The sequence below is a fragment of the Chrysochloris asiatica genome, unplaced genomic scaffold (genome assembly GCF_000296735.1).
Source record: "Chrysochloris asiatica unplaced genomic scaffold, ChrAsi1.0 scaffold00099, whole genome shotgun sequence".
NCBI lineage: Eukaryota > Metazoa > Chordata > Mammalia > Afrosoricida > Chrysochloridae > Chrysochloris > Chrysochloris asiatica.
This window is the reverse complement of record NW_006408617.1, coordinates 9,578,318-9,594,484: the sequence shown is the minus strand read 5'-3', so window position 1 is coordinate 9,594,484 and position 16,167 is coordinate 9,578,318. Positions and strand designations below refer to the sequence as shown.

Here is a 16,167-nt window from a genome sequence, read left to right as displayed (position 1 = left end):
GAGTTTCCAAGATGGTAAATCTTTATGGGAGTGTAGACAGTCTTTATGGGAGTAGACAGTCTTGTCCTTCTACCAAGGAGCAACTAGTGAGTTTGAACTGACAAACTCATGTTATATGTGTGCCTAACCCACAGTGACACCAGTATTCTCTCCCATAGGGCTGTAATGAGTCAGTCTTGCCTAGACAAAAGTGGAATTGGTTCAGTTTAATCAATGAAATGAGTTCACAAAGCAAACTAAACTCACTACTATCAATTTAATTCTGTTTTGTAGCAGCCCTATGTAGAGTTTTTGAGGCTGTAAATGTTTACATGGGCATCCAGCTTCATCTTTCTCCTGTGGAGCGGCTGGTGGGTTTTGAACTGCCAACCTTGCTGTTAGCAACCCAGGGTTAACCAGCAGTGCCATCATCGGCTTATAACTGATTCTTTATAATGGGTTACATACTGGGCTGATGACTGAATGGTCAGTGATTCAAACCCACCAACCTGATCAGCAGGAGAAAGATGAGGCTGTCCGCTCCTGTAAAGCTTTCGCCTTGGAGACCCCAGGGAGTAGTTCTTCTCTGTCCTGTAGGGTTGCTATGAGTCCGAATTGACTCCCTGGATTTTTAGTGATTCTGGAACTAGTTGAGGTCCCACCTAGTGGTTGGGATATGCAAAGTCACAGCATTCCAACTTTATAAGAAAATTGTTCTGTAGGGCAGAACTGTTAGTATACTTACTGATATAACAATGTATTTCTTTAGGAGATTTGTAATCTGGTGAAGAAATTAGATTGAAACCTATTATTATTCAACAAATCATATTTATTTCCCATTAATTTTATAAGTCTTTCCAGATTTTCTTTATTATGTGAGTTGAAACATAAAGTTTCCCCTGAGCTCTCCTCCCAAATCCTTTAGAAAAGAGCTGTCCATCATGTATTTGAATCTGTGCTAAATCTCTTTCAGTACACTCCCTTGGTTGTGGTGGTGGTAATGTGCCGTGGAGTCGGTTCCGACTCATAGCGACCCTGTATAGGGTTTCCAAGGCTGGTAGTGTAGTGGCTACGAATCGGGCTGTGAACCGCAAGGTCAGCAGTTCAAAACTACCAGCTGCTCCGCGGGAGAAAGATGAGGCGTTCTGCTCCCGTAAAGATTAACAGCCTTGGAAATCCTGTGCAGGGTCGCTATGAGTTGGAACCGACTCCACGGCACATAACAACAACAACAACAAATCTTTATGGGAGCAGAAAGCCTCATCTTTCTCCCATATATCCACTGGTAGTTTCAAATTGTTGACCATGAGATTAGCAGCCTGATTTACAACTACTGAGCTACCAGAGCTCCTTCGTACATTCTCTGAGTAATACTGTTTTCATTTATGAAGTATTAGTAGGGTAAAGATTTATTTTAGACATTTTGTCTATAACCAAGTATGTTTCACTGTTATGTATTTGTTCTTCATATCAGATAATTATAGCATAGTGGTTAATGGTCAGGCTACTAGCTTCAAGGTCAACAGTTCAAAACTACTAGCCATTCCATGGGAGAGAGATGAGGCTTTCTGCTCCCATAGATATTTATAGCCTTGGAAATCCTTTGCAGGGTTGCTGTGAGTCGGAACTGACTCCATGATACACCACCACCACCAATGATGCAGAGAGTCCTGGTGTGATACTGTAGGATAAGCATAGGACTGCTAAACCTAAAGCCTTTCCTTCAAAGCCCTAAACAGGGTCACTTTGAGTTGAAACTGACTCGACAATACTTGACTTGTTAGTGATGTAAAAACTTCATTAAAAGAAAAATATGCATAGATATTGAGTATATACGTGAGGAATTTGCAAACAAAAGATTTATGAAATGTGACAATGAAAAAAGTACTATTGTTAAATTATGCATTATATAAGATGTGACTCTAGAAAATGAGTTTATTGTTGTTAAGAAGTTCCTTTGAGTCTGTTCTGACTCATAATGGCCCTGTGAAGGGTTTCTGAGGCTTTTAAAATCTTTGAGGGAGCAGAAAATCTCATCTTTCTCCCATGGAGCAGCTGGCGGGCTTGAACCATGGACCTTGTGGTTCGCAGTCCAGTGCTAATTACTAAATTAATTACTGAGTTAATGGGAGGTGCAAATGGATAAATCCTTGACTACTAACCATAAAGATTGGCAATTTAAATCCATCCTGAGGAGCCTTGAAAGAAAGCCCTGGCAATGGGCTTCCAAAGGCCAGAGTCCTGAAAACCCTGTAGAGTACAGTTCTTCTGTTTCTACATGGTTCTTTCTGAGTTAGTATCAACTTGACGGCAACTGATTTAGGTTTCTTCCTCTTTTTTCAGTAAGTAGGTAGTAATTTCTGTACAATTCCTAATGAAACCATGCATATTTTTACTGCTTTCTGCCTTTGCTTAGTTTACTCAAGGGTTCTTTTTTCTTTGTCTCAATTTTGACCTTTCTTTCAATACTTAGTTTAAATATGACGACTTCTTTGAACTAGATACCTAGTTCTATCCTTGTCTGCATGACTCAGTTTCTTCCTCTGCAAAATGGGGCTAATAATACCTACTTTATGAGATTACTGTTAGGATGGAATGGGGAAAGGAAGGTACAGCAGAGAGCTGAAGATGTTTTTGGCAATGAATAAAGAAATATCCTAGAGGAATAGGAATCAGGATAAATTCATTCCTGTGCAGTAACTCACAGGCTAACGCAGAAGGGACTGTGACTTCAGTCATGTACCTTTGAGAGCTCCTGGATCTTTAGTAAAATACATTTGGGATGTTTGAGACGTTTGCCTTATGCAAATGTGTTTTATACATTGGCATAATCAAAAAGTTGCTTCTGTTTGCGTAGCAGACCATTTTGTTTCTATTGTTAGGTGCTGTCATGCCATTTCTGACTCTTAGCACAACAGAACAAAACACTATCTGGCCCAGTGCCATCCTCACAGTTGTTGTTTTGAGTCCATTGTTGCAATCACCGTGTCAGTCCATCTCGTCGTATGCCTTTCACTTTTTTGCTGACCCTCCACCTTACCAAGCATGATGTCTTTCTTTAGGGACTGTTAACTGGTGCCTCCTGACAACATGTCCAAAGTACGAGAGACAAAGTCTCACCATCTTTCCTTCTAAGGAACATTCTGGCTGTACTTCTTCCACGGCAGATTTGTTTGTTCTTATGGCCATTCATGGTACTTTTAATATTTTTCTCCAGCACTGTAACTCAAATGCATTGATTCTCCTAAGAGCTTCCTTATTCATCGTCCAACTTTCACATCGGTATGAGGTGATTGAAAAGACCATGGCTTGGGTCAAGCGCACCTTAATTCTCAAGCTGTTCTCTAACAGCTTTAATGTCTTCTGCAGCATGTTTGCCTAATGCAATATGTCTGTCATTCAATTTCATGACTGCTGCTTCCAGGAGTGGTAATTGTACATCCAAGCAAAATGAAACCTTTGACGACTTCAGTCTTTTCTCCATTTATCCTGATGCCATTTATTGGTGCAGTGGTGAGGCTTTTAATTTTCTTTACATTGAGTTGCAATTCATTCTGAAGGCTGTAGACTTTTAATATTCATCAGTAAGTATTTCAAGTTTTCTTCACTTCCAGCAAGCAAGGCTGTATTATCTGCATATCATAGGTTGTTAATGAGTCTCCCACCAATCCTAATGCTTCATTCTTCTTCACAGAATCCAGCTTCCTGGATTATTTGCTCAGCATGCAGATTGAATAAGTATGGTGAAAGAATGCAACCCTGGCATATGCCTTTACTTATCTTAAATCATGCAGTAACCCCTTGTTCTGGTCTGACAACGAATTCATGGTCTATGTACAAGTTCCCTAATGAGCACAATTAAGTCTTCTGGAATACCCATGCTTCGCAATGTTATCCATAGTTTGTTATGGTCCACACAGTTGAATGCCTTTGCATAGTCAATAAAGTATAAGTGAACATCTTTCTTGTATTCTCTGCTTTCAGTTAAGACCCATCTGACATAGATGACCATCTTATTCTTAGAGAAACAGAAAAAACAAAACCATCCTGGGTCTCATGAATTACGTGCTCTGTATGGACGGCAGCTATTAAGAGAAGCAGCATTTTCTTTGAGAAACAAGGAAAGGTGGCTGTTGCATAGCTAAATCCCAAGAAATGCATGAGACTTCAGTAGTGTGTCTTTTGGCCAGGAGCAGGGAGTGAGAAAAGCTGAGTTGCCTGAGGTCAATGAGCTGATAGAATTTAGTAATGCATATTGTTTGGTCTATATGAACCGTGTCATATTCATTCCCGCATCCTTTGAGAATTATTCTAAATCTCAGTGGGCATTGGTTCTTCTATATGTGTTAACTGAATCCCCTAAGAGATTGTCTTCTGAGAATGTTGGTACTTGCATACCACTACATTGTTTTAAGAGTGTTTTAAATTGAATCATCAATATCTGGACCTTTATTTTGGTTCCTGGTAGCATTTTAGCATTTCTCATAAAACAGTGTTTGTATTTCTCATATACTGAATTGTTCTACAGTTGTTAGTGGCTGTATAAGAGATGACTGTGCTTACAAACTTCTTTCTCCTGTAGTACTCAGCCAGGAGACAGACAGCACTGATAACGCCACAGTAACTGGCTGTAGATGGGTAGTTACACACATACACAAAAACCTAAAATCCAACTGGCAGCATGTACCTCAACTTCTCCCATACCTTCTGTCACTCTCTTCCCTCCCTCCTTTGCCACATTTCTTCCAGTTCCAGTTTTCCCCCATAATAATGTACATAGTTTGGACTCTTAGTGTGATGCTATAGGATAAGCACTGGACTGCGAACCACTAGGCCGGTGGTTCACACCCACCAGTAGCTCCTTGGAAACCATGTCCAGGGTTGCTGTGGGTTGGTACTGACTCAATGGCAGTTAACAACGACAGTGTGCACAGCTTGGCTCATGTAGAGAGCCTATTCCAAAGCTATGGTCAGTTGAGCTTGTTTGAGGACAAAAAGGAACCAGTGATCTGCTAGTTACTTATTCTCTGTAAAGGATAGGAGCTGACTATTTTAAGTATATGGAAATAAAGAATGGGGCGTCTTTAAACTATTTCTCATTTCTCCTGTCGTCATGTTTTCATATTTGTTGAGGAAGGCCAAGTGTGGCGTGCAGAGAAAGAAGTTCTCTGATGCACGCTGTTCCCTTTACATTTTTGGTTACCATAGAAATGACCTTGCTGGGGAATGCACTGTGTTTTCCCAGCCCTGTAGCTCAAGGTATGTCTGGCATTTTCCCAGCCTTCTCTCTACTTCAGTAGTACTCTGGGAAAAGAAGACACTTCACTCTTAGGGTGCAGAAGAAGAAAGTGGAGGCCGGGGTTCTGGGAGGAAGGGAGGCATTTGATTCCTCCTCCTAGTCCTTCAGCTGTGTACAGAATTCTCCCCTTTCCTTTTTTTTTTTTGCTGGCATAAATGTCATTTTCATTACACCATTCTCCTATTCCACACTATATTGAACAGATACTTAGAATTTGGGGCTGGATAAATCTAGCTCCAGGAGCTGTGATACTCTGTCCAAGTGCTCAGCAGCACCATAAATTGTGCCTTACACAAGTGGGGTTCAAAAAATTCTCAGAAAAATGGAATCGGTAGGAAGAAAGTGATAATTTTCTATGAGCTTTTTGAGGCCTAGTGGTATCTGATGTTGTTGTTGTTGTTAAGTGCCGTGGAGTCAGTTCCGACCCATAGTGACCCTGTACAGGGTTTCCAAGGCTGTAAATCTTTACGGGAGCAGAACACCTCATCTTTCTCCCACGGAGCAGTTGATAGTTTCGAACTGCTGGCCTGAAGGTCTGCAGCCCGATTCGTAACCACTACGCTACCAGAGTAAGAGTGGCCCTTTCTTGTTTCCCTTCCTTTTGTTAGGCATTGGGAATATAAAAAGGAATAGTATGTAGGCCCAGCCTTGGAACGGTTTATAACCAAGTGTGGGATGGGGAGACATAGGAACAGATAATTGCAGAATGGGGGTGTGCAAGTACTGAGTAGGGAGTGATGATTCCTAGAGCTGTGGAGGTTTCTTTGCGGAGGGAGGACAATCTCTCTAGTGTAGCATGACATTTCAGTTGGTTCTTGACTGATGAACAAGGGTGTGTCGGTTGGGGGAAAAAAGAAAAAATTGAACTAAGAAAAGAGGAGTGTGTTTTGTCGTGAAAGAGCAAGAGATGGTGAGAACATAGGAGGATAGAGTTCACACTGGGAGTGGTGAGAAATGAGGCTGGAGGAGTCAGGTGTGAGAGCTTGTAGGAGCTGTCTGACTTTTGAATTCATTGTTAGTACAGTACAGAAATGGTGAGGATTATGTTAGCTAAAGCTGGGTAGGTACGCTGTGTGAAGCTAGGTGGGTAAGCTGTGTGCAAGATGGCTTGGAATGAGGAAGAAAGAAGTTACAGAGAGACCAGCTGGGAGGCTGCTGAAACTGTGATGAGGGTTTCAACCAAAACAGTGGCCTTGCATTTCTTAATCAACCTGATTTTCTTCTTTAATTAAAAAAAAAAAAATCTAAGTTATTTTATATGCTGCTAAATTAATTTTTTCCTTCATGTTGTCAGGCAAGAAAACATGGCAGCAAGTTTTGCTCAGTCCATTCTTTAGTGACTTTCTGTGTGCTTTTTCAGTAGCTCTTCTCCTTCCATCCCAATGTGTTTGAATGCTCTAGTGTTCCGCTTACAGTCTAACAGTGCCCTGACTCTAACCCACATGGTTGTTCAGTTCTGAGAAGTAGTGTTCATACGTGTTATATTTGCTGTCATAAGGTTAGCACTTAAAAGTTGTTGTTGTTAAGTGCCATTGAGTCAGTTCCAACTCACAGCAACCTTGTATAGGGTTTCCAAGGAGTGACTGGTGGGTTTGAACAGCTGAGCTTGTGATTAGCAGTCCAGCGCTTATCCTACAGCGCCACACCAGGACCTGTAGTAATACCTTACAAATATGAGGGAGACCCAAAAAGTTTGTTGAAAAATAGAATGGAAAGACTATGGATTTTTTTCCATGAACTTTTTGAAGTTCCTTTAGTAGGTACACAATAAATGTTTCTTGAAAAATTTAGCATCAAGAATAGCAGACTAACCCAACATTTTGCATCTCCAGTATGCTGCAGTAAGAATACTTCATCCCTGAAGTATACTTGCCAGAAATGCTTAATGAAGCCTAATGAAGCTGTTAGATCTTTCAGTTTACAGGAGATATACAAGTAGGAGGGTTCCTGTGGTGTAGGTTGGCAGTTCAAACCCACCACCCAGTCCTTGGAAATCTACATAGGGTCACAGTGAATCCAAACTGACTTGAGGGCACTTAACAACAACAACAATGTAGGAGTAGGAGATGAGAAACAAGTTAAATAACACCACAAAGTGATAATCAGACTGATCTTTTGTTGTTGTTGTTTAAGTGACGTCATGTCAGTTCTGACCCATGGCAACCCTGTATTGGGTTTCCGAGGAGCAGCTGGGGAGCTGAACCAGCAGTCTTGTGTTTCAAACAACTTTGCAGTCCAGCGCATTGACCCACAGCACCACACCAGGACTCCAATCAGACAGATCTAGTAATACTTTTATTAAATGAATTTGCATTTTATTATTACACATTTCCCATCACCTGAAAAACAGCAATCCTTATACATGTGAGGTAGGGTTATTCAGTGGGCAGGCAGTACTTGCATATGTGTATCTGTGGACCCCTTGCAGTAGCTGCTGATCGTAGGAATTCAATAGTGACTGTAGTTTCTTTGATAGAATCATGTTGACATAGTTGGTATGGTTTCTTAATCTATATAGGAATTTAGCTCACAGGTTTGTCAGTCTGCCATCAGGTAGAAACACTGAATTCACTTAGTGAAATATAAGGATGAAGGATGGAAAATTGGTCATGCCTCAAGCACTTAGCTTACAGGAGTTTATGTGTTTTGCTGTAGAGGTGTTTGGAATGAGCTGGAAAATTGGTACTCTTTTTATACGATGCCAGCTCTTTGAGTAATTTAGTTTCTGGTTCTGCTATTCCTAAACTGGTCTTCCAGAAACACCCTAGGATTAAGTTGTTTCATCAAGGCGGTGTATTTACTGAGTGGTCATTGTTTCAACTCTAATTTATTATTGATCTTTCAGGCCTACAGCAGCAGAACTTTTAAAATGCAAATTCTTCCAGAAAGCCAAGGTAACATGCTTAAAAACCCAAGTAAATCTGCTATTTTGAAATCACTATGGATTTCTGTGTACGATATTTGATTTTAAATTGTTGGGATGTTTGTTTTGCAGAACAGAGAGTACCTGATTGAGAAGCTGCTTACAAGAACACCAGACATAGCCCAAAGAGCCAAAAAGGTAAGTGCCGCTAGCCCGCATGACCCTGTGGGAGCCGCTCCCCATCCCAGGAAATCAGACCCCATAGAAGAATAGTGAAAAGATTTCCACATGCTCAGGATATATTGCTTTCAGATGGTCTGATCAGATTAGTAAATTACTCAGATACCTGCATGTAGCCTTTTGGTGATCTCAGCTTGCTGTAAGATGTCTGGGTTGTGGAAACACTATGAAACTTAGATGATCTAATTTTTCTATTGATCAGTTTTACTTAAAGAAGGTCAGAGAGAAGGGGGAGCTCTAAGTGCTAGAGAGTTAAACTATCCTTTAATGTCTTCCTTTTCAAACACCACCGAAATGACCAAAAAAAAAACCAAAACAAAAAAAAAAACCCAAAAAACAAAACTCTGATTTTTGATTGTGGGATTGCTTCTTTATAAAAGACCTGTGGTCCATTTTGTGTTCGACCTTCTTTTAACTAAATTGTGTTAATGATTACCTGAAGAAACTTTCCACTCTCGGTCTTGGATTTTTAAATAGTGTGTATGTGTGAGTTAAAATGCTTAGATATAGAATATATCCAAAAGGGCTTTTTTTTTTTTCTTTTTTCTTTTTGGTCTATACTGTTTCTACTCAAAGTTTCACATCCCGCTGCTCTTCCAGGTATGAGGGGTTTTCTTGGCCTGGTTGCTCTCCAGAGCTTTAACTTTATGCCTCCAGCTCTTTGTTAAACGTTCTACCAGCATCTCAAGAGCTAGTGTATCCAAAATGGTTCATCTTCCCTCCCAAATCTAAACTGCTCCCATGTTCTTCCTCCAGTGAGTCACCCAGCTTCAAAGCCCTGGGGCCATAGTCCAGTCTCCTCCCACCCCCCCCTTACCCATGGAATCACTTTACAAGTCCTTTCAGCCTTGCCCTCTGCCATGTGCCTCAGCATGGCTGCCTTTTCGGTTTTTAATTAGACAATTGGAGTAGATCTGTAATTCTTCTCCCTCTGTTCCTCTTTCCTCTTCTTTCTTAGTGCTACAAGATCCACTTTCTGATCACATCACTCAGTTGTTCAAAAATAGTTTCCAAAGTTTTAGAAAGCAAAACCACCATCACCACCACCACAAGGGCAAACCAATGAAAAATTAAAATTGAATTAAAGAAAGAAAAAAAAGGTTTCTTCTAGTAACATAAAGGCCAAAACTCCTTAGCCATGAATTTGCAGAAGCATTTCACTTCTTGCCTGGTTTTCTACTTCTTGTATTCCAAACTCCAGCCAAAGCGACCTCCTGTTCCCAGTACCCCCAACCTATACTTTATTTTGGGACTTTGCCAATTAGAGGGAAAAAAATGATGAAGAAGGATCTGTTCAAGCTGTGCCTTTCGCAAAAAAAAAAAAAAAAAAAAAAAATAGCACATTTATCAGATATTAGAGTGCTCTGTATTCCAAACTTCATTGTGTCTGTATCTTAAAGAATAAGCAGCTGAGCTTTGTTGTTGTTAAGTGCCATCGAGTTGGTTCCGACCCATAGCAACCCTGTATAGAGTTTCCGAGGAGTAGTTGGTGAGCTTGAACTGCCGACCTTGCAGTTCAAACTGCTTTGCAGTCTGACACATTAACCCACAGCGCCACACCTGGTGTGATTTTTTAACCATGTCTTTTCTGCCATTTACTTATGCTTTGATTTTAGACTTAAACATTGGGCTTCTTTGATCATCCATCCCTTCAAATAGAAAATGGTCACATGTGTCAGAATGACACAGAGGGGCAAAGGGAGACAATAAATTGGTTCTGTAAACATCTTAGAGGAACGAGAGTGGCTCATTGGATTGTTACCCTGGCTGCTGTCTTAGATGCATTTTAACATGAAAACTATGACTGTTTTCCTGTCATAGTTTTCATGTTAAAATGCAGCTTGGTTATCAGTCACACTTTGCTCCTTGCCTATAGATTCTGGGATAAGTTTCCTGACCAGGACGGTATTTTCAAGTGCATTTCTCAGTCATAGTAAATGCCTCAAATGTTAGCTGACTACTGGATGGGCATGTTTGCTTAAGTGGACCAAGGAAAGGTCCTTTGAAACCTTGTTGTTTTCATTCCTTTGAACACCCCAAACCCTTAACGTATACTTCTTCTTAGCATTCTTGTTAAAAACAGGTGACGGGATAAGCCACCATATTCTTCATTCATTGAGACTTCTTATGGAGACTTAACTCTCAGAGTTGAGTGTTATTTGAATTGCCGTGTGCAATGAAATTTAAACCTTTGTTATAGGATGTCTTTGCTTGTCTTTGGTTCTTACAGTGCCTCACCTCAATGTTTTCTTTGAAAATGATATGGGGAAGTCTTTAGTGTTACCCATGCTTGGACTTGTTTTTATTCAAGTGTCTTCAGTGCTGCTATTTTCCTGCTTGCTTGGTACCTTTAAGCATGATCTTTCAGTCGTTTCTAGGGTGCAGATTTGTTCCCTAGAGGCCATTTGTGATATAAATAATAGAAACAGTGCATTGGTATACAACTGTTTGCTGTTGAGTCAGCATCAGCTCATGGAGTGTCACAGAAGAACTAGGCTCCATCAGGTTTCAAAGGCTGATTTCTTTTTAATAAGTCGATCACCAAGGCTTTCTTCTACGTTGTATCTGGGCACTTAAACTTCCAACCTTACAATTAGCAGCCAAGTGTGGTAACTGACTATGAGCTCTTTTTGTTGTGTGACTCCGAGCTACCCGATGTGATAGAATAGAATTGTCCCATGGGTTTTCTAGGCTGACACTTGGTGTGGCACTGTAGGATAAGCACTGGACTTCTAACTGAAAGGTCACTGGTTCAAACCTACCAGCCATTCCTTGGAAACCTTGTACTGGGCTTTTATGACTTGAAAGCGAGTTGGTGGTACTTACAAACAACAACGACAATCTCTACAGGAGCAGATTGTCTAGTCTTTCTCCTACAGAGTTGCTGGGTGACTTTGAATGGCCAACCTTTCAGATGGCACCCAAGTGCTTTACTGCTACACCACCAGGGCTCCCAGTTCATTGATATATACAGGTTTTGTTGGCAGGACTCTCGGTCCTTTTGGCAACCATGTTGATTTGAAATATATTGCCATAAACTTTGATTTTTATCTTCTCCTTCTGGATAGTGGTCAACATTAAAGAACTATTTTTTGTTATGCATTTTTTAACATGAATAGTTTGCATATGTGAAAAAGAGGGGGCCTGGTCATATAGTGGCTTTTAGAAGGTCTCCCCACCTCGGGGAGATAGATGCAGAGACTTATGGCTGGCTGCAATGTGGTGGATATGCATGTGGGTAGGTGGCATTATTTTCATCCAGATGGCTACTCTAAATCCGGAGAAGACGCATATGAGAGTTCAGTGTTGTTTGCCCTGTTAACTAAGTGATGTAAACTAGTGTTTCTTGCTCATTTTGTATGGCAATTGCAGCAGTTTATAAAGGTGTTTATTTTCTCCCTGTAGGCAGAGTACTTGACCCATTCTGGGTTCATTTCCAACCGTGTCATTTAGGGATCATTTTGATTTTCTTTCACCTCAATTTTTCTGTGTATGAAATGGACATTTCATCTGACCCCAGGCGTGTGGTGAAGGTTAATGAGAGATTTGAGGTTCCTGGATCACAAGACGTTCTGTAAATGCTAAATAAGAACATGCTGATCAGGACCCAGGAGAATTAGGGTTAAGTGCACTTGTATAACTTCTTCCCAACTTTTCGTTTGTCCCTATGGATGAGAAGAAAAAGTTGAATAGCCATTACTGCTTCTCAGGTGACTCTCCAGGGGCTTGTCTACAACCCTCATTTGGGGTTTAAAACTTTATCATGTGACATCCCATCATTGACCCTAACAGATTCACAGGATGGGGAAAAGTGTAAACAGTTCTGTTAAAATTTAATGCAGGTGCTTAGGGCTGGGCACATTTCTGTAGGAATATACAAACGTCAGAGATGGCTAGCATCTAAGCTCAGTGTCAGTGCTATGAACCTTGAGTTGCCAAAACGATGCGCATATTCGTATGCTTTCTGATATCCACCTATGGTGGGATGAAGGCTGGGGAGTTAGAAGCTATGTTTAAATGCTAAATGCTTAGCCAAAAAGCATATTGGCCAGGGAAGGCATGAATTAGGGAAATATGATACATGATTCTTCTTTTTTATTGTGATTGCCAATGTTTTCCTGGGGAATCGAATCGCTGGAGGATTCTTCTGAGTTCTCTTATTGATGACATTGAGAAGTTGGAAATGATTAGTCATTCTCAGAAGCAGGGGAAGGGCACTGTATCACTGCTGCATTTGGGTAGCGTCAGTGGGAACTGGAAAGACTGGGATGTTATCTGTGGGCCCCAGAATTTCTTATACTAGGCATAAGATTGATTTCAGATTGGCAACATCTGACCCTCCTGTGTGTTTAGGATTTAATGGGTAGGAATATGACAATTCACATTATTTATTGTTAACTTTTTGTGGATTGGGTGATGGTTTACAGAGCAGATAACTTTTCCGATAACTGTTTCATGTTCAGTTTGTTCATCTCATCGATTGCAATCCTCTCAGTGTAACATCACATATCCCACATCCTCCCTGTGTTTCCTATTTTCAGTCCTCTTTCCTAACCCTTCTGAACTGTCCTGGGGTAAATATTGCTGTTTTGATCTCAAGGCTGATTGTTCTAAAGTGCTACTGTTTCCCTTATAGACCTGAAGGGTTCCACCAGTCTCTGTCTGACCAGTAAGTCTAATGTTTTTATGATTTTGAGTTTTGTTCCACATTTTTCCCCAGTGCTATCCAAGACCTTCTAATGTGATCCCTTTCAGAACAGTTGGTAGTGGTAGCGGGCATCATCTAATTCTTCTGGTTTCAGGGTCAAGGAGACTGATGTTACCTGGTCCATTAGTCCATTGGATTAATTGTTCCCAAGCATCTTCGATTTTCATCATTCCTGTTTTCTCCTGACAGGGCGAGATTAGTAGTTGCACCAGATGGGTGCTCCTGAGTTTTAAGACCCCTGTTTGTACTCACCAAAGTAGGAAGTGCAACATTATCTTTGTGGATTATGTTATGCCAATTGACTTTGTAAGATTGATTTCATATTGAGAACATTTGATCCTCCTGTGTACTTAGGATTTAGTGGGTAGGAATTTGACAATTCACATTACTTATTTATGTTTAACTTTTTGTGAATTGGGTGACAGTTTGCAGAGCAGATAAGGTTTCCATTCAACATTTCGTGTACATTCATAGCCCTTGAGACTATGATCCTGAGCCTTCAGACCCAGTGACTCATTTCCTTAAGGTGCCTGGTTGTGTCTAAGAAGGTTTGATAATTTATGTTACCATTTTTAGCTTTCTTATTTGGAAAATAACTTCAAGCTTTAAAAAAAGTTACCAAATACTGCGAAGAATCCCTGTATATATCCTCTCTCTCTTGTGAAGCATGTCAGAGTAAGTTGCAGACCTTTCACCCTTTGCCTCTAAGTATTTAACTGTATGTTTTCTAAATATCAAAAATACTCTCTTATGTAAGAACAGTGCATTGATCAAAACCAGGAAACTAACATTGATATAAGACTATTACTGAATTTGCAGACATCCAAAGTATAAGAGTTTTCCCATTTGTCACATTTACATTATTTATCTGGCCCAGGATTCAACGTAGGATGAGTCGTTCTGTCTCTATTGATAAGTGCCGTCAAGTCAGTCCCAGCTCATAGTGACCTGGTATAGGATTTCCAAGGAGCAGCAGGTGGTCTTGAAATGCTGACCTTGTGGTTTGCAATCCAGTTCTGATCCTACAGCGCCACATCTAGAACAATCTTTTCTTTGGTTTCCACAGCTTTGATACTTTTGAAGAGTACAGTCCAGTTATTTTGGGGAATGCCCCTCAGGTTGGGTTTGACTGGTATTTCTTCATGATTAGATTCCATTTATGCAGTGTTTTGACATGAAGGAGTGATTCTGTGTTCTTCTCATATTAGGACACAGGATGTTGATTTATTCCTTTATTGGTGCTACACTTTATCACATGGTTAAGTGGGTAACCACCAATTTTCTTCATTGTAAACACAAGTAAATAAAAATAAACAAACCCTGCTCGTGTCAGGTCAATGTGACACATAGCCGTGCTGTAGGGACAGAGTAGAACTGCCCCACAGGGTTTCCAAGACTGGAGGGTTCAAACTTGGGGCCTTTTGGTTAGCAACTGAGCACTTAGCCTTTGTGCCTCTAGGATTCGGTAAACACAAGTAAATGAAAGGAATTCATTTGTGTTATGTTCATTCATTACATTACACATTAAGAGGTAGAGCCAATGTCCTTACCATACTGTTTTGGGGAAACCTTTATGCTGTATGTCATATGGCAGATTGAACCAAATCTGAAGAACAGAACCGGTGACATTTGGCATCGTGTTGCTGTGTGGGTTAGAGGTGATCTTCACAGATGTCTGATACAGTCTCTGACACAGTGGGAGCTCAGTAAACTGTAGCTGTTGTTCCTATCATGTAAATAGGGAGAATTCTTATTGTGACTACAGAAGACTGTAGGAACTTTAGAGAGATTATTGGAACAGGGACTGAGTAAAGTCTTGCTAGTGAAGTAGTAGTGTGTAGGGTTTTAGAAGGTCCGTCTCTCTTGCTCTTGCTTTGTGATGGAATGGAGACAAGTCTTGGGGAAGCTTTAAAAAAGGCAAGGAAATATTTGCAGTCCTTATTTCATACTCAAAGCTGCCTTCACATCCCTCCAGGTGCTGAAAAAGGGCAAGATCCAGGACTTTTTTTCACTGCACCAATCCCTCTCCACCACGAGGTGGAGTATGTGTGTCCGTGAAGAGCCTGAAAATAAAAGGAATTAAATACACACAAAGCTGATATTCTCTTACAGCTTACAGATCACTTTCACATGTGCTTCCTGATCTATTCCAGACAGTTGTGTTTGGAGATGTATGTGGCAGGTAGTGTTACCACAGTCTGCAGCTGTGGAGCCTGAGGCACCAAGGGCCCACAGCCAGACACCTAGTGAGAGGCGTGAGCGCACCCTGATGCTTTCTTCAGGTTCTGACTGTTCTCATGAGATCAGAATGAAGAAGGAGACAAGGAAGAGGAAGGACAGGGAGAAATAGAGATGTTAAAGGGAGACAGAGAGAAAAAAAAAAAAGAGACAGAATTAAATGGTGGAAGTAGGAAAAAGGAATAGATTTGTCATCCTCAGAGCAAGTTGTCTGCTGGTTAGCACATGAGAGGAGACGACCACACCACTCACAGGCATTAGGAGGTGCTGTAAGCACCATTGTAGGCACTTTGGAAGGTCAGCAGAGGTCCAGCAGCTTTTGAGGGTAGGGCTTTGGATATTCTGAAGGTGATAAAAAAAATGCCTAGTGGGAGTTTAGTAGCATTGTTGTTGTTAAGAGCTGTCGACTCAGTTCTGACTCATAGCGACCCTGTATAGTGTTTCTGAGGAGCAGCCAGTGAGTTTGAACCACCGAGCTTGCAGTGCAAACCCACCTCGTGGTCCAGTGCATTATCCTTCAGTGCCACACCAGAATTCCGTGGTAGCATTAGCAATTACTGAATACCTCTCAAAAGCTGTTTTGCATTTACAAAATGGGGAAGGAAACAATATAGACCTTACATTTGTGAGGATTCAATTGGGTAGAGTATGAGATACGAGATGCCTTCAAAAAGTTTGTGGAAAACTTGATTGAAAAGATAATGGAATTTTTCTGTGCGCAGTGATTGACAAAACATACTCCATAAATGGCACTCATTATTGTCACTATTGCAATTAATTTTACTATTTGTTAGGTGTATGTTGTTGTGTTATGAAGTGTAGTGGAGTCAGTTCCGACTC

General features: G+C 40.8%; 1 protein-coding gene across 1 annotated transcript in view; it reads left to right on the top strand.

The window, feature by feature from the left end:
* The window catches only part of STK39 (serine threonine kinase 39), a 413,881-nt gene that overhangs the window by 154,281 nt on the left and 243,433 nt on the right, over window positions 1-16,167 (top strand). The window contains exons 10-11 of the mRNA XM_006867035.1: window positions 8,124-8,172; window positions 8,274-8,339. Of these exons, the coding sequence (XP_006867097.1) occupies window positions 8,124-8,172; window positions 8,274-8,339 (115 nt within the window). The remainder of the gene's footprint in view (window positions 1-8,123; window positions 8,173-8,273; window positions 8,340-16,167) is intronic.